The sequence below is a fragment of the Berghia stephanieae genome, chromosome 6, assembly GCF_034508935.2.
Source record: "Berghia stephanieae isolate SIO BIC M18660-M18661 chromosome 6, UCSD_Bste_1.3, whole genome shotgun sequence".
Classification (NCBI taxonomy): Eukaryota; Metazoa; Mollusca; class Gastropoda; order Nudibranchia; family Aeolidiidae; genus Berghia; species Berghia stephanieae.
Window position 1 is genome coordinate 34853749 of NC_088365.1, and position 24510 is coordinate 34878258.

The 24510-nt window shown below is 37.1% G+C and overlaps 1 protein-coding gene across 1 annotated transcript in view; it reads right to left on the bottom strand.

Moving 5' to 3' along the window:
• LOC144974937 (ELKS/Rab6-interacting/CAST family member 1-like) overlaps positions 1–24510 on the bottom strand; it is a 66913-nt gene that overhangs the window by 19513 nt on the left and 22890 nt on the right. The window contains exons 3-13 of the mRNA XM_078918468.1: positions 12165–12287; positions 11130–11288; positions 10536–10658; positions 10098–10184; positions 9598–9783; positions 8917–9084; positions 4050–4217; positions 3097–3239; positions 2733–2862; positions 1967–2131; positions 390–553 (exon numbers count right to left, since the gene is read on the bottom strand). Of these exons, the coding sequence (XP_078774594.1) occupies positions 390–553; positions 1967–2131; positions 2733–2862; positions 3097–3239; positions 4050–4217; positions 8917–9084; positions 9598–9783; positions 10098–10184; positions 10536–10658; positions 11130–11288; positions 12165–12287 (1616 nt within the window). The remainder of the gene's footprint in view (positions 1–389; positions 554–1966; positions 2132–2732; positions 2863–3096; positions 3240–4049; positions 4218–8916; positions 9085–9597; positions 9784–10097; positions 10185–10535; positions 10659–11129; positions 11289–12164; positions 12288–24510) is intronic.

The window sequence follows — 24510 nt, forward strand, 5'->3', positions numbered from 1 at the left end:
ATCAACAGTTGTGTAATTTACAACAGCATCTCAGGTGATTTACAATATTCCATTAGACACTTACACCATTAGATCTTTGTTAAAAGTATTACATCGCTGCAAGTACGAACCCATTTCAAATTCTCTTTTGGAAAATGCAATTGACATTGATTATGGCTCTGTACACTTTAAAATGATAAAATCGCAAACAAATTAATGTTTAAGTTTATGTCACCCCAATATCATTTTATAATTTTAAGTATAATTGGAGATTGTGGAGTCAATAACAGATTTTTCATAGACGATCTTTACATTAATAATTCTTATTCTAGAAGCTTCAGCTTTTATTTAGTTAAAGAGACCTCAGAAGTCAGAAATGATGTATTGATAGATATTCTGGCAAAACCTACTCTGATAACTCCTTTATTTCTGCTTCTTTCTCAGTCTTGTCTGTCTCCGCCTCTTTCAACATATCATGGAGTTTGTCAATCTCAGCCTGAAGCTGCTTAGTTTCTTGTTGGTTGAAATTGGCAGGCTGTCCTTCATCGTCTTTCTTTTGCTTTTCTGTCTCAGACTGATTAGGAAATAAGGAAGAACATAAAGAATTAATATAGGGGAAAAAATCAATATGAAAAGGCTGGATTATTTTGTTTTGAAAAAATTACATACATAACGTCATAGACTGAGTGCTTCAAATACAAAACAGTTCCTTTCTTAATTTTAAAGCTTAAGAGACCATTCGTTTGTTTTAGGCTTTAGGCTTTACTTTTAAGGCTTTTAACATGATCATGACTTTGTCTCACCTGAGAAGAAAAAGTAAGATAAAAGGTATAAACTCTAGCAGAGAAGAAAGTAGATCCAAGAATAATCTATCCACATGTCTCATTTGAGACCACTTATGATATTCAAGACAATATCTGAAAAAACAACAACGACAACAACAGCAAAAAAAACAAAGGTTTAAAAATAAGTAAATTATTCATCTGTTTTCCTCTCTGCAGAAGATCCAAGACAGGACCCACGGGAACCAAATGGTCACATTCAATAACAAGGAGACGATACAATAGAAAGACAAGATATAGGAGGGATAGATGACACAACAAGTAACATCACAGGCCCAGAGTGAAAGTCAAGGACTCCCACCCATGCTGATGCTGTACAATAAAACACAAAAGTTAACAATAATTATCTTTTACCCATTCCATACTAATGACAACATGGCCTTTGGACAACAAGGGTGATTCCTGTTGACATCCTGTTTGATGGATTATCTATGTTTGTTTGTTTGTTTGTTTTTAAGGGTTTTAGGGCTCTTGCAACACATTAAGGTCATATCAGCGCCAGTAGAAAGGAAGAAATGGGATAGTAAAAAAGTTCAAGAATTACAACTAAAAAACCCAAGAAAAAGTACGACAAAGAGGAACTGGTTCAAATAGGAAACAGATGTAGATTCCAAGAGCACACCATCATTGTATGTACTTAGTTTGAGATCACCTAAATGTCACATCATTGACATAAGCACAGGTCCCCACTTAGAGGAATACACTCAAATGTTTACAAATCATATATGTAGAACAAAAAATAATATTGTGCATAACAGAGAGATGATATTTACAAGACAAAAAACATAATCTCCCAAAATTCTAACTATACATTTGAATGTTTCCCTCCCAGCCAAGGACTCTGGCCAGGGCCAGGACAAAACAAGTTATCTCATTCCAAGACAGAAAGCAAGTTGGGAAACAGCTATAGAGGGATAGAAGACACAGTCTCTCTGCCCACTATGGGAGGTCAGGAACCCTGCCCAGAGGGATTATCTATTTTCCCTCATGGAATGCCTGGGATGGAATCTAATGGTCCCATTACAAAAAAAAAAAAAATTAAACTAATGACAATGACAAGGAGTATATATGACATATACCATCTAATCTTGAATAAATAGCCTAGGTGATTTACAGATAAGTGTCAATAAAACTACAGCCCAGACCTTTGATATTTCATCAAGCTTCATCCTGGATTCTTCAAGCTCAAGGGTCAGCCTTTGATAATCTACTTGACGCTCAGACAACTCTGATTCCAGTTTACGGACTTTCCCTTCAAGTTCAAACTTCTTGCCTTGCAACTCCACATTCTGTTCCCGCAATTCACAAATCTGTGCAAGAGATGAAAAATCAACCGATCATAAAGGTTGCTGTTACGGATAAACATTAAATTGAGTAAATTACCCTTTTGAAAGAAATAAAACAAAACAAAACAAATACATAATGTATAATGCACAATTTTATTGATACAAATGGGTGTCCTAAATCTTAATTAACTCCATTGAAAAGAAAAAGTGACTGTTTTTGATAATATGTTGAGTCGAGGTTTATATCCTGATCATTCAGTCCACCCCACGGTGATAGGTTTATAGGTATGTAAGATCTGGTGGAAAGTGTTTTGAGGTAGACTAACTGACCAGTAATTGATACTGTCTGTATAACTGTACAGAAATTAGGGTAAAGTCTAGTTCAATGATTGTAGGACACTTCTTTTTTTTTTTTATTTGACCAAAAATAAAACCCCAGCTCATAGGTTTTCATTCCAACAATTTGAACAACATTTGTTTCCAGAGTAAGTTATCCAGAGTCGGTACAGTAGTTCAACAAAGTTTGCTAGTACATACACATGAAGTAATTTATATTTGATTATCTGCTCTTTCAAGCTTTTTCACAATATGAGGAACGATAAAGTCGAGTAATCTCATAACTCACCTCTGTTTGTTTAGAGTTTAGGTCTTTCTGTAAAGCATCCAGCCTTCCCTTTAAGTCCTGTGAAGACTTGACATACAGATCTATTTCTTCTTGGTGCTCTTTCTCTGTTTGCTCTCTCTGCTCTTTTAATCTGGAGAATATAACTTTTTTTACTTTTTTTTTTTTTTTTTTTTTTGCTTTCCTTTACCTTATAAACAATAAATTCAAAAGAGAATAGATTTAATCATCTTAATTATTACACCATCAGTGACTGCAGTTTATTCATTTTAGCCCAGTCACTAATCTCAAATAGCATCACAAATAGATATCTAGGTATGGTATTGGTCGCTTGTTTAAGTGATAATGGGTAAGGTCATTGCCTTACCTCTCTATCTGTCTATCTTTGTCTGCAATGACTCCGGACTCAAGGGATGATGTGGATGACTCTGTGAATGTGGAAGTTAGACGAATACGGGCCTGGGACAGTTGGTCTTCTTTCTCGCGGATTGTATCTTCAAGGCCCTCAATCTGACGATAAAAGTGGAAATATGTAAAAAATAAAATTTATAGCTAAGTAGCTGTGCTCTTGCCCTGCAAACAAATTAAAGAGACAAATCCTTGAATCAGTTGGTGAATAAACTCTATTAGATCAATCATACCAGGTTATTATATTTAAAGAAAAAAGAATCACCCCATCACAGTGTAAAGAGGGAGCGAAGGGCAGCTACACATGGAATCAAATTGAGTTAGTGGCCTATAATAAGTCTGATTATGGCAAACTTCCAATTACCTCCACCAATCAAGGTTTAACATTTGCTCCTGCTTTCTTACTCACAGCCAGGCAGAAAAATTTTATATTCAAAAAGTTACGTGCTAAGTAGGTAAAGAGGCCATAACTTTAGAAAATATTTTGTTATCTAGAACCACATCACAGCACCAATGATGGAGAGTTGGATAAGTTGCAATCAGTAAGAATGCCAGCATTGTGTCCTTGGATAAGACACTGAATATACATTTTCTCATTTAGCTTGGGTCTAGGTAAGTACTTGATTGAGCGGTGATGGAGCACCAGAACAAACAAAAATGGGTGCATTACAGGCAACATGCACTGTAAAAAATGGAAATTTGGATCTACTGAGCAAGTTGAAACCATCGAAAATTGCTATATGAATGTAAATTATTTATTCATCAGCTATACAATATTCCATTAAGATATAAAATTATAAAGATTCATTTCCCATGTTGGCAAAACAAATTTGATGGAAAAGGAAATTTTTTTTTTTTTAAACATCTTATATTTGAATCTGGAGTAATTTGATATTTTAAGTAAAAGCTCACTTTTCTCTGTAACGTATTAACCCTGTTGGCTTTGATCTCCAGCTGGTCTTTTAGTTCTAGCACTTCAATGTCTGCCCTCCTTTTCTCTGACTGGGTAGTCAACAACTCTTTGCTTTTTCCCTCTACCATTTTCTCTTTGCTCTTGACTCTTTCTTGCAAACCTTCAATCTGATGAGTACAAACCATACAAATGACATAATTAACGAAATTGAAATCTGTGTGTGTGTGTGTGTGTGTGTGTGTGTGTGTGTGTGCGCGTGCGTGTGTGAGGGAGGTAGGTAGGTAGGTATGTGTGTGTGGAGAGGTAGGTAGGTGTGTGTATGTGTGTGTGGATAGGTAGGTAGGTGTGTGTATGTGTGTGTGTATATGTTTGTATGTTTGTATGTATGTGTGTATGTATGTATGTATGTATGTATGTATGTATGTATGTATGATGAGGTCCGATGATGTCACTATCCCCCCTCCCGCATGGACACCATCAACAAGTGAGTTTACAATCGACAAACTCACAAGCTGTGTTAAAAAATTACCTAATGAAAAGTCACCCGGGGCAGACGGTGTCACCTATAAATATATAAAACAAAATATAAACAAACTGGCACCAATTTTTACGGCCATCTTTAACACCTGTTTAAAATATCAAAAAGTCCCCCCAGACTGGAAACACAGTATCATAACACTGGTACAAAAAAAGAATGGGAACAAGGACAACGCCGACGACTGGCGACCTATCGCCTTATTACATCTTCATCATCGTCATCGGAGTCATCATCATCATCATTATCGTCGTCATCAACACTAATATCATTATTACCTCTGGGACATTCTGTGGCAGAGTCTGAAACTTCACTGTTCAAATTAATACTCCAGATCTATACATTGTACATTATTTTAGGAAATGGTATTATGTCAATGAATATGTTACCCTTGTTACATTATCATGTATATTTCCTGAAATAAACAATTTTGATATGTATGTATGTATGTATGTATGTATGTATGTATGTATGTATGTATGTATGTATGTATGTATGTATGTATGTATGTATGTATGTATGTATGTATGTTGTATGTATGTATGTATGTATGTATGTATGTATGTATGTATGTATGTATGTATGTATGTATGTATGTATGTATGTATGTATGTATGTATGTATGTATGTATGTATAGTAGGGGGAATTAGGTCCAAAAAACCCTTGAATTGTGCAAACAGGGTTGAAAGCGTGAAAATTACATATGTTGTAGAGTATGAAAAACCCTATGATTTATGATATAGAACCACTCTGAGAGATCAGTATTAGTTGTGAGATACAAGGTTTTTAAGATTAGAAAATTTTGAAATGGACGACAATAATTTCTTTCATTGTTATTGTGTAAACATTCGAGGCAAGCCGACCAAAGGTTGTTTTACGTCATCCTTTGGATTCCCATTGGTGACTATTTTTAGCGTCGAAGCGGATGTTTTCCTTTCCCTTTACTTTCGATTCACGACCCATACAAATTATTAAATCGTAAATAATTTTCAATTTCACTTGTTTTAAAGGACGTCTAGCGAGCAATATTCTATAAAATTATGAGATTTTTTCTGCATCTGATTTAATAAGTATAATCAATTACTCTAAAACGGACGGGCAGACGGTAGACGAGCAGAGTGGTAGACTAGCAGAACACATCTCAATAATAGATGCCGATAACCGGTGTTGACAAAGGACAGTGCTCATTTCCCCTCCTCCTGTTTTCTTTTCTTTCCAAAAATACTGCTATAATCATTTTACGTGAGTTAAAACCTATTTCGGTCAAACTTGATGACAGTAAAGAGTCAGCATACCACTTACATTGCTATAATTATCATCATTATCATCATCATCAACCACTATGATGCTGTATTGTGGCAAGTTATTTACTTTACGTTATTTATCGCAAAGGGACAATGGGAGAATGTTCTATTTGTAGTGTTGTGTCCTTATGTAAGGCACTGCACACATTTGCCTGCTGATGATGGGTCTTTAACAGAAAGAACGAAAGAAAGAGAGAGAGAGAGAGAGAGAGAGAGAGAGAGAGAGAGAGAGAGAGAGAGAGAAGAGAGAGAGAGAGGAGAGAGAGAGAGAGAGAGAGAGAGAGAGAGAGAGAGAGAGAGAGAGAGAGAGAGAGAGATTATGAAAGAATATTGCATATGCCTAATAAAGGAATGCGTTTGCATGATTTCAGATACACATACAATAGCAAAAAGAACTGCTCCCAGAGACTGGGACAGGTGTTTGATATACCAACAAGATGACACAGACCGTTTATAATGACCCTTTAGGTCGAGGAGGTATGACAAAGGGCAAGGCTATGCAACTCTTCTTGAAGATTTAACACAATTCAATTCTTTGGTTTGTGACGAAAACAAGTTGGATGTATCTATTTTTTTAATTCATCAGAAAGAAATGAGATTATTGAAAGCTTAAAACAAACTGATGCTAAATGGCATAAGTATTGTCGTGTAAAATTTAATGCCGACAAAATTAGGCGATTAGAATTAAAGAAATCTAAAAGAATTGCCCTACAATAATTCCAAACTTCGTCATTTGACTTGGAGGAGTCACCGAATGAATATATTTCGCAACCCACGAGAATAATGAGACAACGTTCAAAATTAGAGATTGGCTATAATAAACAAACGTGCTTTTTTGTAAAAACATGGAATCGGGAGTACATTCTGTAATAACAACAGATATGGAAGAAAATATTCGTGAAATAGCGTTATCTATAAAAGATTCTGACATGTTGTCATTTATTGCCGGATGAGATTTAGTCGCTCAGGAGGCACACTACCGCCCTATACCATAAAATTTGTCATGCACGATACTTTAAAAAAAACAAGATTGAAAAGATGTCACTGCTGATGATAATCATGATGTCACAGTTCTTGAAAGAAGTCGAGCTTTTGCTAACATTATATCTTTTATAGAAGAGAACCCTCAACAAATGTGACGATCGACATGAACCACTGTGGAGCTAATTTCCAGAATTGTCAAACGTGTCCCAAAAACTCATCAAATGATGAGAGAATGTCGGCATCCGATGCAAGTGTTTAAGGTCCGGTTTGCCTTGCACGGACTTGTGTAGATGCGGGTGTGTGTGTGTGTGTGTGTGTGTGTGTGTGTGTGTGTGTGTGTGTGTGTGTGTGTTGGGGGGGGGGGGGTGAGGTCAGTGCAGTAATGAGTAAAATTCTCTCTCTCTCTCTCTCTCTCTCTTTCTCTCTGTGTCTCTCTTCCTCTCCGTCTCTCCCGCTCACTCCCTGTCCCCCCCCCCCCCCCCCCCCCCCCTCTCCCTATTTTATCTACTAGTTAGGTTAGTACAATAATGAGTAAAATTCTCTCTCTCTCTCTCTCTCTCTCTCTCTCTCTCTCTCTCTCTCTCTCTCTCTCTCTCTCTCTCTCCCGCTCACCCCCTCTCCCCCCTCTCCCGCTTTTATCCACTAGTTACAACACGAAATAACCGTAAATGGTTACCGGTGTATTTAAAGTTTTAGAACGCACATTGTATTGTCGTAGTTATTTCCTCGGATAAGTAATGCTATATAGGAAAAAATAAAAGTGCTAAAAACACACTGTTATGATCAATTGCCAGAGTGGTTCTATATCAGGTGTTATTTATACGGGTCATAGCTACCTATATGCCAATTTTCAGGATTAAAACCCCAATGTGCACGGTTTTAGCCTAATTTTCCCTCATACAATGAGTATGAAGAAAATATATTTTTTTACGCAGTTATTTCCCTTGTTTAATATAGCTGTAATAGGTAAAATCTAAGGCCTTAAACCGATACGTTATGGTTCATTACCAGAGTGGTTCTATATCAGATGTTTTTTCTATGGGTCTTAGCAACCTGTATGCAAATTTTCATGCTTTCAACCCGAATTTGCACGGTTTTAGCCTAATGTATGTATGTATGTATGTATGTATGTATGTATGTATGTATGTATGTATGTATGTGTATGTGTGTATGTGTGCATGTGTGCATGTATGCATGTATGTATGTATGTATGTATGTATGTATGTATGTATGTATGTATGTATGTATGTATGTATGTATGTATGTATGTATGTGTGTATGTGTGTGCGTGTGTGTGTGTGTGCATGTGTGTGTGTATATGTATGTATGTATGTATGTATGTATGTATGTAGGTAGGTAGGTAGGTAGGTAGGTAGGTAGGTAGGTAGGTAGGTAGGTAGGTATGTATGTATGTATGTATGTATGTATGTATGTATGTATGTATGTATGTATGTATGTATGTATATATGTATGTATGTATGTATGGATGTATGTATCCAAAAATGCAGGATCTCAAATTGGAAGAAAGGCAAGGAAAACCTGACATTTCCGATGTCCACGATCAGAGGGACTCTATCATCAACTGTAATTGAAACTACAAAAACAAACACACACAAAAAAAAAACAACACAAAATGCTCTAAAACAGATGGTTAGCATAATGGCACATTATGATTAGAGCAGAGTTGGCTTTCATATGTGATGTAATAAACTGCCCAGAACCAGTGAAGGTTTATTCACTGTCAAATTATTCCCCCAACATTTATTGGGTAGCTTTTCAGAATAGATATGTATTCCATTTTTATTTTCCGTTCCAGAATAGACATGTATTTCATTTTCCAATCTGAAAACATATCAACATAGTGTAAGTAGTATAAAAATGATTTCACAGATAGTCAATGGATATACTGGTATAATTCAAATGTGAAGGGGAAAAAACAAATTTGCCCCAGGGGAATAAAAAACAAACTTGATGATAAATAAATTTGTTATTCCTATCAGTGGTGTGTCGGTAGACATTGTAAATGATTATCTCACACTTACATCAGCCTGCAGCATGGTGACTTGATTCTCTTTGGAGACAATCTGGTCCTTTAACACTGACACATATCCACCCCTCTCCGTCTGTTGTCGTTCAGATGCTTCCAACTTCAACCTCAAGCCCTCCATCTCAGCATCTTTCTTGCTGGCATCACTCTTTAAAGCTTGAATCTGCATGTGATATCACAAAATTAAAATTATTAATCTACAATCAAATCCATCAGACTTTTAAAAATTAAATTGAAGTCTTAAAGATAAAAGTACTTTATCATGTCCACCTATCAATGAAACCTTCATATTATTCAGGAATTTATCAATACCTAATTTCATGTATGTCTGAAAGTCCTAATAGCTCAATGATGGAGCCTTTGCCTTACAAGCAAAGGGACTGGTCGAGATTTTTTTCCAACTCTCTATCCGCAAAGCAGTGATTGGGTAGATGGACGTGTTTGATCTGGTGGATCGTTCTTTGAAATAGACTAGTATTCTGTAAAAAAGGTAGCATGCAATTACTGTCTATTTGACAATACAGAAACCAGGATAAACTTCAACTCAATGTGCCATATGACTCTGATCAAGAGACTACTTTTTCCACTTTCTGTTCTTCATAGGGATTCAATTCTGTTGTCAGTAATTTCATCCTATATTTGATACCTATGACATACTTCATAGAGCCAATATTACCTCGACCCTGAGTAATTTTTCCTTGGCACTAGCTAAGTCTCTATGAGAGGCAGAGGCATCTCTGGCACTTGATTGTGAGGATGATGAAGAGGATGGGGATGGGATTCCAGCACTGTCCTCTTTGGCCCGCAGCAGTCTGTCCTCTAGCTGTTGGACCTCATTTTCAAGACTGGTTATGCGCGAGTCCTAGAGAGAAAAAAATCATTATTTTTTTTCAAATTATACACACTAAAATAATTTTTACCATGTTTTATGTGCTTCATAAAGTTAAATATATTCCCACATGGACTATGATTTTTATTTCAAAATGTTCAAATTTCAAGATTCTGCATTGATGAAAACAATAATGAAGACGACTATGATGATAAAGATATGATAATGATGATGATGCAACAAAGACGACATGAGTGTTGTTCATTTCAATGACTTGTGATTATAGTAATAAGAGAGACAAATTATTTGGCACAGTAACAAAAAGGAATGAGAAAATCCAAACTTACCTTGGCCTCCAATTTGGCTCGAAGTAAATGATCACCACCTGCATAGACACTGCCCTCTGATTGGCCTTCCCTGATCTGACTCACCTCCTACAAATATAACAAAATTGTGGTGTATCAACTCTATTATTTTTATTTAAAGCTTACTTTTCAAGAAAAGTCAAAAAACAAAACTGTCCTAAGAAGAAGAAAAAGAAAATTACTTGTTGCTGATTATGAATATTTACAAATAAAATGTTTTCCACTTGGATAATAATTAGGTGCCAACAAGAATAAATTGAGACCAAAATTTAAAAAAGTATGCATATATTCTAAAATAAGAATAGGGAAATATAAGAAAGGAAAATAATTTCAGGCTGTATTTGTTTTTGTTTTGTTTTTTTCAATTCAAATTTTTTCCTTGTTCTTTTAACTTTAAATTTTCTTTTTCAAACTTCTTACCAGATTAAGTTGAATGATTTGAGTATCCTTGTCTCTTATCTCATCTTCCAGATGCCTCTTCTTCTGTTCCTCCTCTTTCAACTTGGTACGAAGGTTTTCCATCACATGTCTGTCCTCCTCAACCTGATACACAATACATAGAGCATAACACAACAACTAGAAACTCTTAAACAGAAAGACCCCCTCGAACCAGTGTTTTGGTCCTTAACTTCTTCCACTCAAAGAGGCAGACTACACCAAGGTTGTGTTTACCTTTTTTCTTTTTTATAACTGCCAGCTCCAGCGGGGCTTGAGAAAAAATGAGTGCTACATAAAAGTGATGCATAAAAGCTGTAAAAAATAAACTTATTATCACTCATTGTAACATATAATGTAAACTCATAATGTATTGTATTTCCATGGTCTTTACTATGCTAAGTCTGCTTCACATAACTAAAATCTATTATTACTTAACATCTAATAAAGTAATTAAAATAGCTGAAAAAAGGACTTGACTAGGGATTGTCCTCTGCTCATATTTGGTAAATGGTGGTATAATAAAATAATTTGCCCATAGGCTCTGAGTACAAATAAATGAATCATAATCAATTTTACCTTGGTTACATTGGCCCCTTTGTTGCTGAGCATCTCCAGAAGTTTCTTGATGCTCTCATCCCGTGCCTCTAAAGTCTGTTTTTGGCTGTCAATACGAATCTCCAATTCCTCCACTGTCCTTTTCAAGATTAGTAATTCCCGACATTGTGCCTCCCGCTCCTGAAGAGAGGAAAAAAAATACAGCAATATATTGATAAGGTAAAAATATGACATTACTCAACACTTTATTACTAGTCCTTCCGATCTATCAAGGAGCCAATATTAATCCTAGTTTCAGTAGTGTGAAATACCAGTAACCATTGCTTGCTACGCCTGAAGAAATCATAAGTCTAGTGAAAAGAACCTTTCTGCCACATTTTATATTAGACCTAGCAAACCAATCACACAAGGAAAACTTTTAACAGTTTCAAGTTTGTTCTAAGAATAAATAAGTGTTTTAATGATAATGTCAAAGTACCCCTGTTAGAAAGAACCCTTTTCACTTTTATTTTTTTCAATATCGTCTAATATTGTTAATGGTTTTTCTTTCCTATCACTCACTCACTCACTTATTCCCTAAAAGGATGGCTACCAGGGGGACATGTGAGATGAGGCCTTAACCCATTCTCACTATTCATCTCTGTTAAGGCCTTGCTCATTTGTTTTTTTTCAACCTGAGACCTGTCCATATTTTGATATTGTCTATCCACATCTTCCTTTGCCTTCTTTTCCTTCGTCCTTCCATTGTACCCTGCATCACTGTCTTGCAGTTTCCTTCAAAAACGCACAGTGTGGCCAAACCAAGAGAACTTCCTTCTCTTTCCTGTAGACAAGAGGGGTTCCTGCCTTCCGGCTCTGGCCGCTACCTCTTCCAGTACATCTCCATTCATTTAGAATGTTCTGTGAATGGCACTATAAGCAATTTTCTGTCGCATTTTCAAATGCGTTGAAATTTCTTTTTATTTCTTTAGTCATTCCTATGCATACCTTTAACAATAGTAATTTAGACATGGCCATTAGAAATAGTAAATAACTAAAAATAAAGCATTAGCTCACCTCCCTCAAACTATTGACTTCACTTATAGATGATTCTGATGCAGCAGCCCCTGGAGATGAGGCCCCAACTCGGGCCCCAGATTGAATACGTGTTTCCAAATCCCTCAGCATCTCCCTGTGTTTCTGTAAAAGAGATAATGTGTTGTTTTAACAAGGTTGATTAGACAGAGGTATGAACAGTAATAAGAAATGAATTATCCATAAATATCCAGGTGTGTAAGTGTGTCTGTGTTAGAGAGAGATAGGGGGTAGGGGAAGAGGAAGAGAGAGAGAGAGAGAGAGAGAGAGAGAGAGAGGGAGAGAGAGAGAGAGAGAGAGAGAGGAGAGAGAGAGAGAGAGAGAGAGAGAACAGAGAAGAGAGAGAGAGACAGAGAGAGAGAGAGAGAGAGAGAGAGAGAGCAGAAAGGAAAGGGAGAGAGAGAGAGAGAGAGAGAGAGAGAGAGAGAGATAGAGACAGAGAGAAAAGGAGGGGAAGGGAGATGCTACCTGATATAACACATTTTCTCACGAGGAATCTTAATAAAATGCGATAAAAACTGTATTATCCCTAAAAACTGCAATGTTCTTGGAAAATGCTCGAAGTCTGTGCGCAAAGTTGAGTCCTTCTCACTTTACTCAGATGTGAAATTGGTATCTGGGCGGTAACAGTGTTATCTTTGTTCAGTAGTGTTACTGTAAACACCATTGTGAGTACAATTAGGGAATAATGCGCAGTAAAAAAAAAGCCCAGATTTTAAAAATATATTTCATCTAATAGAGTAATGTGAACATGTTGGAGCACCATAAGCCAGACATTATTGTTACTTCGAATCGCACTGTATGGGTCAATCAATTACCATTGCTAGATGTTTAGAATAATATTTCAATAATGCAGTAGCAGCCAAGCTGGCACAAACTAGTAAGTGCGCCTTTAAGCCATTTTTAGCCAAAAACATTTCCATACTCCGACCTAACACTGCCTACTCTAAAAAAAAAAAAAATATAAAAAAAAGGCATTTTAATATTTTTGACCAGAAAAATAGTCCTTCAAATATCGATCAATTAAAACTATCCTCATCTTGTCAAAAACTCTCAGACCTGGGACTTCTGTGAAGACTTTAGTGATGTCCCAGATTTGAGAGTTTTTGTCAGATGAGGGCCATTTTAATGGATCGATATTGGAAGGACGAGTTTACTGGTCAATTTTTTTAATGTGTTGTGTTGTTTTGTTTGTTTTGTTTTTGTTTTTTTGTTTTTGTATTTTTTTTTTTTGTTTGTATTTTTTTGTTTGTTTGTCTTTCAGAGTACTACAGAATACGTGTCAGTACACTCGTAGCCTTCTTTAACTAAAAGTCTGATGCTAACCAAAAAAAAAAAAAAATGCGTCATAAAAGAAGACGAAGATCGCGGGAAAAGGGTAATCAGTAATTCAACCATTGAAATCATTTATTTCTTTGAACACTTCTTACAACAACTCACTTTTTAATTTCGTTTGGTGATCACCGTCTTCTTTTGTGACGTAATTTTTGGTCAGTACCAGACCTTTTGTTTACGAAGGCCACAGAACACGACACGTATTACATCACAAAAACCGAGGTGCCTTTTTAGTATTCTTATTCTATATCTCCATCTCGGCCATTTTATATGTTCATTTTTTTTTTTAATATTTCATTTTGATATGTAATGGTACTGAGTTGGAAGCAGTTGAGCAACTTATCAGGCTTGCTGTTAATAACATCGGTGGGGTAAATAGAGATAATACGATAATTATTAATGATGGACAAAGTACGGCAGTTGAATTGGTCCACAGTGAAGATATAATATACAGACTTCTCATGTAAAAACTAACAATGCTCCAATAATGACACCTGCAAGCTTGCCAACTTTCAAAAGAAAAGAAAATAGTAATTCAGAGCTATGAGACTCATGGAACTGGAGTTATCCGAGTTTCTATAGCAATTGCTTTGAACTTTTGGATAGAACACTAGTCTATCGTAAAGTACTTTCCGCTAGGTCATCTAACAGACCTGCTACCAAATCACTGCTGGTTAAACGTTGGCGTGGTGGGGGGGGGGGGCGGAAAAGATCAGAAGAAAAAAATCTTAATCGGGATTAACACTGGGCCGTTTGTTTTGGAAGCGGGTGCTCTTCCAGTTGAGCTATCGGGACCCCGTCTCAAAAAACAAACTTACGTAAAATTATTACCCGGTAAATCTGGGATATGATGTTGATGAAAGCGAGGACGAGACGACGATGATGATGATGATGATGATGATGATGATGATGATGATGATGATGATGATGATGATGATGGAATAGAAACAAACTCTTCATCAACCAGAAAAACAAATTACATCAGAAATTTTCCGATAAATTAGTAAGAATTGGCGGGTCTGCCTCATGGATGGCTAGATGACTTTTTTTTTCATCTTGACTACACCAGACAATATGGGAATTTAGAAACAATTGTTATATTAATATGAACTACAAAATCATCAACTACAGCCACAACAACAACAACAACAACAATAATAAAAATGATGATGATGATTCGTCGGGAATCCTCTTTAACCGCTGTCTAGGGGCACTTCAAGCTGTCACTGTTTCTATATTCTAGTTGTTTGTGGAACAACAAAGTACGTCTTCCCAGTTGATGGACTTTGATGTTTGTTGTTTTGTTTTTAAGGGTTTTACGGCGCTTGCAACACATTAAGGTCAGATCAGCACCAGTAAAAAGGAAGAAAATGGGATAGTAAAAAGTTCTAGAATTACAATTAAAGCACAAAAGAAAAGGTAAGACAAAGGGGAATTGGTTCAAATAGGGAACAGATGTAGATTCCAAGAGCACACCGTCAAAGTACTTAGTTTGAGATCACCTAAAAGTCTCATCCAGACACGAGCACAGGTCCAAACTAAGAGGAATACACTCAAATGTTTACCACTCATATAATATAATATGTAAACTAAACATATTACAATGCATAACAGAGAGATGATTTACAAGGAAAAAAATATCATCTCCCAAAACTATAACTATGCATTCGACTGTTTCCCTCCCAGCCAATGAACTCCGGCAAGGATCAGGACAAAACTAAGTAATCTCATTCCAAGACAATGACAGGAAACAATTGGAAAACGGGTATGGGGGGATAGAAGACACAGCATGTACCTCCCTGCCCACTATGGGAGGTCAGGATCCCTACCCAGATGGACTTTGATCATCGGGGAGTTGTGAGGGAGGGTAGCTATAGGCCACGCATCCTTAATTTGTCTCAGTGTGTCTACGGCTCCAATTTCACATTTCACTCTGCTTCCAACTATTGTACTCGGAACGGATGGAGTGCTCGATATTTGCTCCACCAAAATTCAGAAAAGTGAGTGGAGAGCGGCTCAAGATAGACATAAAAACCACTTTTTAAAAAAGTGGTGGATAACTCATACAGTAGAGTCACGCTTTCCCTGACCAGGCGGAGTTGTCGTACCAGTAAGGTCGCGGGTTCGAACCCCATCGCCGCCGCGAAATTTTTATTCTCTATTGTATTCTGTCACTTTCCTCTCCACCAAAATTGAGACAAACTTATAATGTTTTAGTCTATATGAGAGAATTTAGCGAAATGCATTCATTCTTCTCTGGGAATCTGAAAAATATTATAATGAAGTTGATATCGGTTATTGGTTCAGAATTGCTCGCTCGTAGCCTATAATAAACTCCTCGAAAAATAACGTCACAATACGATCGCAATAATAATAATAATAATAATAATAATAATAATAAGAAGAAGAAGAAGAAGAAGAAGAAGAAGAAGAAGAAGAAGAAGAAGAAGAAGAAGAAGAAGAAGAAGAAGAAGAAGAAGAAGAAGAAGAAGAAGAAGAAGAAGAAGAGAAGAAGAAGAAGAAGAAGAAGAAGAAGAAGAGAAGAAGAAGAAGAAGAAGAAGAAGAAGAAGAAGAAGAAGAAGAAGAAGAAGAAGAAGAAGAAGAAGAAGAAGAAGAAGAAGAAGAAGAAAAATCATCATCATCATCTGTTTTGTTTCGTTTTTTATTTTGTTTATTTGTTTTTGTTTTTTGTTTGTTTTTTTGTTTTTTTTGTTTGTTTGTTTTTTTTTTGTTTATTTGTTTTTGTTTTTGTTTTTTTGTTTTGTTTTGTTTTTGTTTTTTTTAAGGGTTATACGGCGCTTGCATGCAACACATATAGGTCATATAAGCGCCTGTAAAAAGGAAGAAAATTGAATAGGAAATACACCGTCGTCGTCGTGTCGTCGTCATCACCATCATCACTATTTGGAGATATGGGAGCATTTCAGTGGTGTGAAAATGGACTTCCCGAGTCATTTTCCTTATCGACCTCTACCTATTCACCTTTGTAGTGAAGTATGTTTCCCCTGTAAATTCCCCTGAGATTATCTAATCAAATAACTATGAAATGGCATACAAATGTAATTGGGGATATCGATGGTCGGAATACAAGCACTCTTCTGATGTTCCCCACAAAAAAAAAAAGAATATAAATAAATGACTATTGCACTTATCTAGCACAGTCCCAGAGTTTCGCCATGCTCGATTCCCTTCACAATAATTATACTTCACTTGATCCTCAAGGAGGCAGTAGTGTATTGTTAAAATACCCCGTTTGACGTAGCGAAGGATTCTTTAAACCACTGTCTGCATTTCATTTATTTATATATATATATATATATATATATATATATATATATATATATATATATATAAAATATATATATATATATTAACGACGGCGCTGGGTATTTAAGTCATGGTCGCATTTCTAAAACTGCCACAGTCCCTATTGTTCGACATAGCTACAACACAAGACAGACCAGACGCTGCACCACCACTAGGCTTTCGACGTCATAGAAAGGAGTCACAGAGCCTAAAGGTATGTACATACTTCAGAGAGAAGGGAGAGGGAGAGGGAGAGAGAGAGAGAGAGAGAGAGAGAGAGAGAGAGAGAGAGAGAGAGAGAGAGAGAGAGAGAGAGGACAAAAGATGGTTCCTATGTAAACGAGCCAAGTTCAGCCGTACATTTTTAAATTGCCTTTCCACTTTGGCCACAAAGCATATTAAAATGACATCCATGTTTTCAACACTTAACTCTTTAAATTTGAGCCATCGAAAGCATTAATTAAACCCGAGACTTCAAAGTTTTGGGTTTATGACTTTTTGACAAGTTAGGTGCCATCTTTATCTATCGGTATAATATGGAGTAATAGGAAAATCGTGGGCGCCTCTATCATCACCATGTGTGAATGCACGGGCCCCACCACACGTACTCTAGGCCAAAATAGTTCATAAAGGTGTAATCCAACGGATTCAAAGAGAACGGCAGCGATTTGAAAATCAATCCAAATTCAACCTAAAGAAGCGTTCTAGCCTCGTTATGGGGTACAGAGATCGATTGGAAATTGTATGAGGACAAGAGTTTTATCCAAAGCATAGCAAGCAATTGCTAGTGTCCGTTTAATCAGGTTAATCTCTGGCTCCATGGCCTTATGTCTCGGTAAACAATAAACAATAAGGATCAGTTGTTTACCTCCACCAGGCAATTGGTGCATCTCATGGGAGGGAACTGGTTTGAATGTCCTCATAATTAACTCATATTTTTTCCGGCCAGTAAACATACTACGGCGTTCAATGTATATGTGCATTTCAATATCTGGTTATTATACTTTTTAAAAGAAAATGTTTTAAAAACTTTCTGACACTTATCTACAAGCCGGGTGACAGTGTTCACTTATCTACAAGCCGGGACAGCCACTATTTAATTGTAGTAATAAAAACAAAAATGAATATAACAGCTTCAAAAAAAGTAAAGAAGAAAAAACACCAACACGGAACGTTTCGGGCTCAAAACCCTTCTTGGGATCCGAAGGCTTTGCTGAACATCTCTCTGCCGTCGATCTGTTTTTTTTAAGAATGTATTTATGTTTTCATTGTGTTTTTTGTTGTTGTTGTTGTTGGCTGGAGAAGGGTTTTGAGCCCGAAACATTCCGGGTTTGGTATTTTGCTCTTCTAAGAAGCTGTTATATTCATTTTTGTTGGACACTTTTCCCAACCTTTTGATCAAATTATATGGTATGGTTCAATTTTAAGCCTACACATCATCAGTGGCGAGCAGCTAATGACGAGTAACTTTTTCTATGCGACTGGAATTTTTAGCAACTCGTATCATATAATATTATTATGTCCAAAGGAGCTTGAGGTATGAAAGGGCTGTTTATGTCAAACTTCTGATTTCACGTGTTCATTAGCAACAACTAACGAGTGTCGTATGCAGTGGCGTGGGGCCATTGGATCGAATGGTGCCAGGCACCGCACCAATCTTTTAAAAACCATTAACAGCATAATTTAATTAAAAATAAAACAGAAATTTTAACTCCACCGTCTTTCGCCAACTCGCCAACATACTGCCTTTTTAGTCTCCGCTCTATTCAAGATTCCGATTCACGCACTGCGCCGACTCCTGTGTTGGTGACATCACTGCGCGAATTAGTGACAAAATCAACACCGTGGTGCAAAGCAATCCAAGCTCCAGTTAATGCTCTATCCTTTAGTATCGCTACAGCTGATTGAGCGAGAAACTGGGTCGAATGATACTATCTTCAAATAGCGGAAAACCCCTCGACTTGTGCCAGGATCTGAGAGCTCCACCGTTGGACTGGGGGGATGCGCCAATGTTGCACCATTTACGTCATAATTAGGGTAACTTCGGCCATCCAAATTATTACATTAACTGTCAAAAACACTGATCATTGTCAAGTTTATTTGTAAGCAGCAAAGAAAAACAACATAAAACTTTAAAATATGACATCAAAATTCCCCCCCCCCCCCCCCCACCACCACCTCTTTTTCACGATTATTGAATAAAGTAATTCTTTGCAACCAAGCATTGTGGACGAATTTACCAACATTTTTCTTGCTTGTAGTGCCGTTGATGGTTACGTGTGTATGAGTGTTTATTTGTGTGTGTGTGTGTGTGTTTGTGCGCGTGTATTTGTGTCAGTCAGAGAAAGAAAGTGAAGATTGTCAACAGTTATACTTTGGTGTGTGTTTTGATTTCTTAAGTACTTAAGTGGAGTGATTTTTTCTCTGTGATCTTTGAGATCTGATTCTACCTTTTATTTGTGCAATCATTAATCGTATTCCACTGATTTCCATTATTTGAGATATACTTTGAAGTTTTGTTTTGTTAAGCAATGAATTGCAATGAATCAAATTGACTCTTTACTTCACCGACCGTTTTGGAGATCGACACTAGATGACAAATTAGAAATAAAAAGACTAGTTCCTCACCAACCAACTGATTTTGAATTAACACAGGTGTGGAAATCTCGAAAACGCTCTTTTTCAGTGACATGAATGGCTCACAGTTGGTTTAGAAAAAAAACGTTTCTTTTGTTTTTATTGTCTACTTTTTACAGATACAATAAACACTGACAAATCATGGACATCTATAGGCTATAGTGACCTTAACCACTTCCATCGTATTGAACGTTGTTTTAGCACCCTTAGAAGAGTGAAAAATTTCTTGCGAAATTCGATGAAACAGGAGCGGTTAAATTCGTTAATGATTCTGTCAATTCACAAAGCTGAAATAGATGCCATTCAAGATTTCAATAAACAAATTATAAAAAGATTTGCAGAGATGAAATATCGCCGTGCAGATTTTCTTTACAAGTACTAAAAGTAAGTAATTTCTGTCATAGTTTTTTTTTCTCTTTTGATTTACTTTTATCACATATTGATTGCATTATCTACCAAATCCAATCCTTTAAATGGTGGACAAAGAATGATTACAAAGATCTTTTCACACGGGATTTGTATCTCAGTGTTGTGGCTTGTTGTTTTCATGAATTATTTGTTTTTGTGAGTTTTGTCCACTCGTAGAAACCATCGACCCTCCTACTACCTTTCCAAAAAAGAGAGTTTTAACATGTGCTCTCTCCTCTTAATCGCGTTCACTGTTTTAGACATTTTTTTCTTCTTCTAATCATGGCACCACCATATGCCGTCAATACGCCACGCCGCTGGCCGTATGGCATACGACGAGCAACTGCTTAATTTTTGTACTCCCCAAATTCTACCTGCCAAAACAATCGTAACAAGCACCCAGAACTGTGAGCTTAAAGTTAAAAGTCTTTAACCTGTTAACTGCCTTACTCTGGAAAGAGACGTACTTTAAAAGTTGGCTAGAAAACTCATACAAATATCGATCGATTTGAATGACCCTCATCTTGGCAAAAACCCACAAACCTGTGACCTCGCGGGTCTTTCCAGAGTAGGGCAGGGTTAGGAGAGAATTTTGTGAGAATTAAAGTCCTTCTCAACGGAAAAACAAATAAATGTCACAATTATTAGTTTTATTAATGAACTGATCACACCTTGGGCCCAGTAATGTTTGCGAAAAGGTAAAAAAAAAAAAAAAAAATTACATGATTAAATTACTTGTGGTGGATTGGGAGAGGGGGCAAGAGGCATGAGAGGGGCACGTACTTAAGGGGGGGACAAGAGGGAGAGGGACGCGTACTTAAGCTCTGGAGAAGTCATCAACAATGGATGAGGTATACAAATTTAATTGGTTTGTGCCGAGGCTCGTTTCACTCACAACTTGGAAAATTGGCCTCCCCCCCCCCCCCCCTCTCTCTCTCTCTCTCTCTCTCTCTCTCTCTCTCTCTCTCTCTTGTTTTTTTTTTTATAACATAAAATACTGCAAAGCAAAGTAATAGAAAGCTTACAAGGCGCGTGCCTTTCGAAGGCTACGGGGACCGATTGTTGTTATTATGGCAATGTGCACTCTGAGGTGGGGAGGATCGATGGCTTGACAGAAGATACGCACCGAGAGTAGCCAGGCTATCATAATATAACACTTAATTCTTAACAGAATTTATTGTTAATTTTCAAAATTGGAAACAAGAGAGAGAGAGAGAGAGAGAGAGAGAGAGAGAGAGAGAGATGGTGTGAGTTGCGAGGGATTCAGGAGGGAACCGGAAAGAGAGAGAGAGAGAGAGAGAGAGAGAGAGAGAGAGAGAGAGAGAGAGAGATGGTGTGAGTTGCGAGGGATTCAGGAGGGAACCGGAAAGAGAGAGAGAGGGAGAGAGAGAGAGAGAGAGAGAGAGAGAGAGAGAGGGGGGGGGGGGTAAAAACAGAAAATAGTTGGAAAGAAAAGGGGGAGAGGAGGAGAGGGAATCAGAAAGGAAAGTGAGTAAAAATCGCGTGAAGAAGAGCGGATGAATGGCGGGAGGAAAAAAGAAGAAAACAGAAAAAGGGAGAGGGAAAGATTGTGGGGGGGGAAAATAGTGGGGAAGGACGTGAATAAAGTGCGCATATGTAAACGAGAGTTATATTGAGGGCGGGGAGGAAGGAACAAAGAGAGTAAGAAATAGATAGATGAATAGATAGATAGATAGATAGATAGATAGATAGATAGATAGATAGATAGATAGATAGATAGATAGATAGATAAATACATAAATAAATAGATAGATAGACAGATAGATTGTTTGTTTTTAATGGTTTTACTACGCTTGCAACACAGTTAGATCATATCAGAGCCAGTAAAAAAGGAAGAATATGGGATAGTCAAAAGTTCTAGAATTACAATTAAAGTACACCCAAGAAAAGAAAGACAAAGGGGAATTGATTCAAAGAGAAAACAGATGTAGATTCCAAGAGCACACTATCAAAGTACTTAGTTTGAGATCACCTAAAAGTCTCATTCAGACACAAGCAGAGGTCCCTACTAAGAGGGATACACTCAAATATTTACAAATCATATATAATATGTAAACAGAACATAATACATTGCATAACAGAGAGATGATTTACAAGGAAAAAATGTCATCTCCCAAAACAAACTATACATTTAACTGTATCCCACTCAGCCAGGGTATCCGGCAAGGGCCAGAACAAAACCAAGCAATCTCATTCCAAGACAAAGACAGAAAGCAAGTTGAAAAACAGATATAGGGGGTTAGAAGACACAGTAAGTACCTCCCCGTCTACTATGGGAGATTAGGAACCCCATCGATATATATATATATATATAATATATATATATATATATAGAGAGAGAGAAGAAGAGAGAAAGAGAGAGAGAGAGAGAGAGAGAGAGAGAGAGAGAGAGAGAGAGAGAGAGAGAGAGGAGTGAGAGACGGGAATTCGATGTGACACCTCAAACCATCACGGTGACTGGGGACAAAGACAAACGTTGATTAGTGATAGCGATCTTGGGTTGGATTGGAAGAACGGCCACTAATAGCAAATAATTATTGAAAATCAAGCAACTCTGGACATGATCAAAGTGATTTGACGGATGCAGGAAGCCCTGTTTTTAAGTAACAAGCGAATAATATAATATTTTTATTAAGGATTTTAAAAATAATTGATTTGTTTTGAGAATGTTTATTTTTATATGGAGGGGGGGGGGGGTAGATAGATAGATAGATAGATAGATAGATAGATAGATAGATAGATAGAGAGAGAGAGAGAGAGAGAGAGAGAGAGAGAGAGAGAGAGACGGATGGATGGATGGATAGATAGATAAAAGAAAGAGAGGGGAATCGATATGTTGTCAAAGAGAACAAGAAGTGTAAAGAACGCCAATATAGATCACTTCATTCACACTCGGCACTCACAACACACGATAATGATGATAAATAGCACAAACAATAATCTATCGACACCAGACCAAAACACAAACAAGCGTTAACGAAGCCAGTCACCAGTGATTGAGTGGGGTTGGGATGAAATGGGAAGTTAGAATCGTTCGTCTTTACATCTCCTTATCTACCTTACTATTTATCTACCCCACTACATTCTAAGCTACCTATCTACTTACCACCATTTTTCTCTATTTTTTTTCAAGTTTAGCTAGTTAATAGATAGTGTATGCTTGGCTAAGAAACTCACAACATTGCCATCCGGAAGTATAACGGACCAATACACAAAACTATGTGTAACCATGGACTTTTATAGTGTGGTTAATACGGTTTAGTGAGAATTACTCATAAACATGGATGGCAAAAATCAATAACAAAGACCTGAATGACTTCCAACTTCATTCTATCTGTCTAAAAAAAAAAAAGAATGTTGCATTTCGACATATCACAACTGGTACTCAATTATTACCTTCCATGAAACTTTATAGTTTGATTTCTTCCGCTGCATTAATTATATAGTGTGTTATCGTGATCATGCATGGGGCCACAGAATTGAACGTCGAGTCAGAAAGTCATCTTTAACCAATATCTTTAATTTAAAAAAAAAAAAGAAAGAAAGAAAGAAAGAAAGAAAAAGAAAAAGAAAAGAAGAAAAAAAAATAAGGCCAAGCTTTTTCAATGTTAGTACATAATCTCACAGCGCTGTTCTATGACAATTAATCATCATTTATAACCAACAAGCCATGAGCTGAAATGAATGGGGTTTGTTTTTTTTATCTGACTACGTAATGCTGTTAACAACACATGATATCGTGTCCTGTTTCCCTTTTTTTTTATCACTAACAATCCACGCATATCACTGGCGTTCTAGTTACAAAACAATAGCTGAATGGATCCTTTAACAGTTATGTATAACATAACAAAGTATCATGGGCATCGACTTCGAATGCTTTACACTACAATGCCATGACGGTCTACCCGATCTCTGAACACTTTCCGGCGCCCATGAACCGCTGTAAAACAGCCTGGCAACATTATAATATACAAACGAGTTATTGTGACAACAGCGAATATGACAAAATTCATTCCCCGTGTATTTGCTGATTTATTAAATGACTTTTTTCTTGAATGAAATTACAAGATTGACATCCTCTGTGTTGACGACTTTTATCATTTTCTCACTTCTAACCTGGACACCCTGGAGAGAGAAAAAAGGAGAGGAGAGAAAGAGAGAAAGAAGGGGAGAGAGATAGAGAGAGGGGGGAAAGGAGCAAGAGAGAGAAAGGAGAGAAGGGAGTAAGAGAGAGAGAGAGAGAGAGAGAGAGAGAGGAAGAGGGAGAGAGTGAATAGAGAAAGCGAGACAGAGAGAGAGCGGGGAGGAGGGAGAAAGAGAAAGGGAGAGTAGAGAGAGGGGAGGAGGGGAAGAAAGGAAGGGAGAGAGAGGAGAGAGGAGAGAAGAGGAGAGAGAAAGGGGAGAGAGTGAGGAGAGAGAGGGGGAGAGAGTGAGAGAGAGAGAGAGAGAGAGAGAGAGAGAGAGGGGGGGGGGGGTATTGTAAAAGAATATTATCCTGTCTTAATAAAATGACAAACATATTATCTACAAGGTACATTTCCACAGTGCAACATTGCTCAACGCGCTTCAACCAATGCTTCATTTAATTTACTCTCTCCGGCAGCTGGAGAAAGTCACATG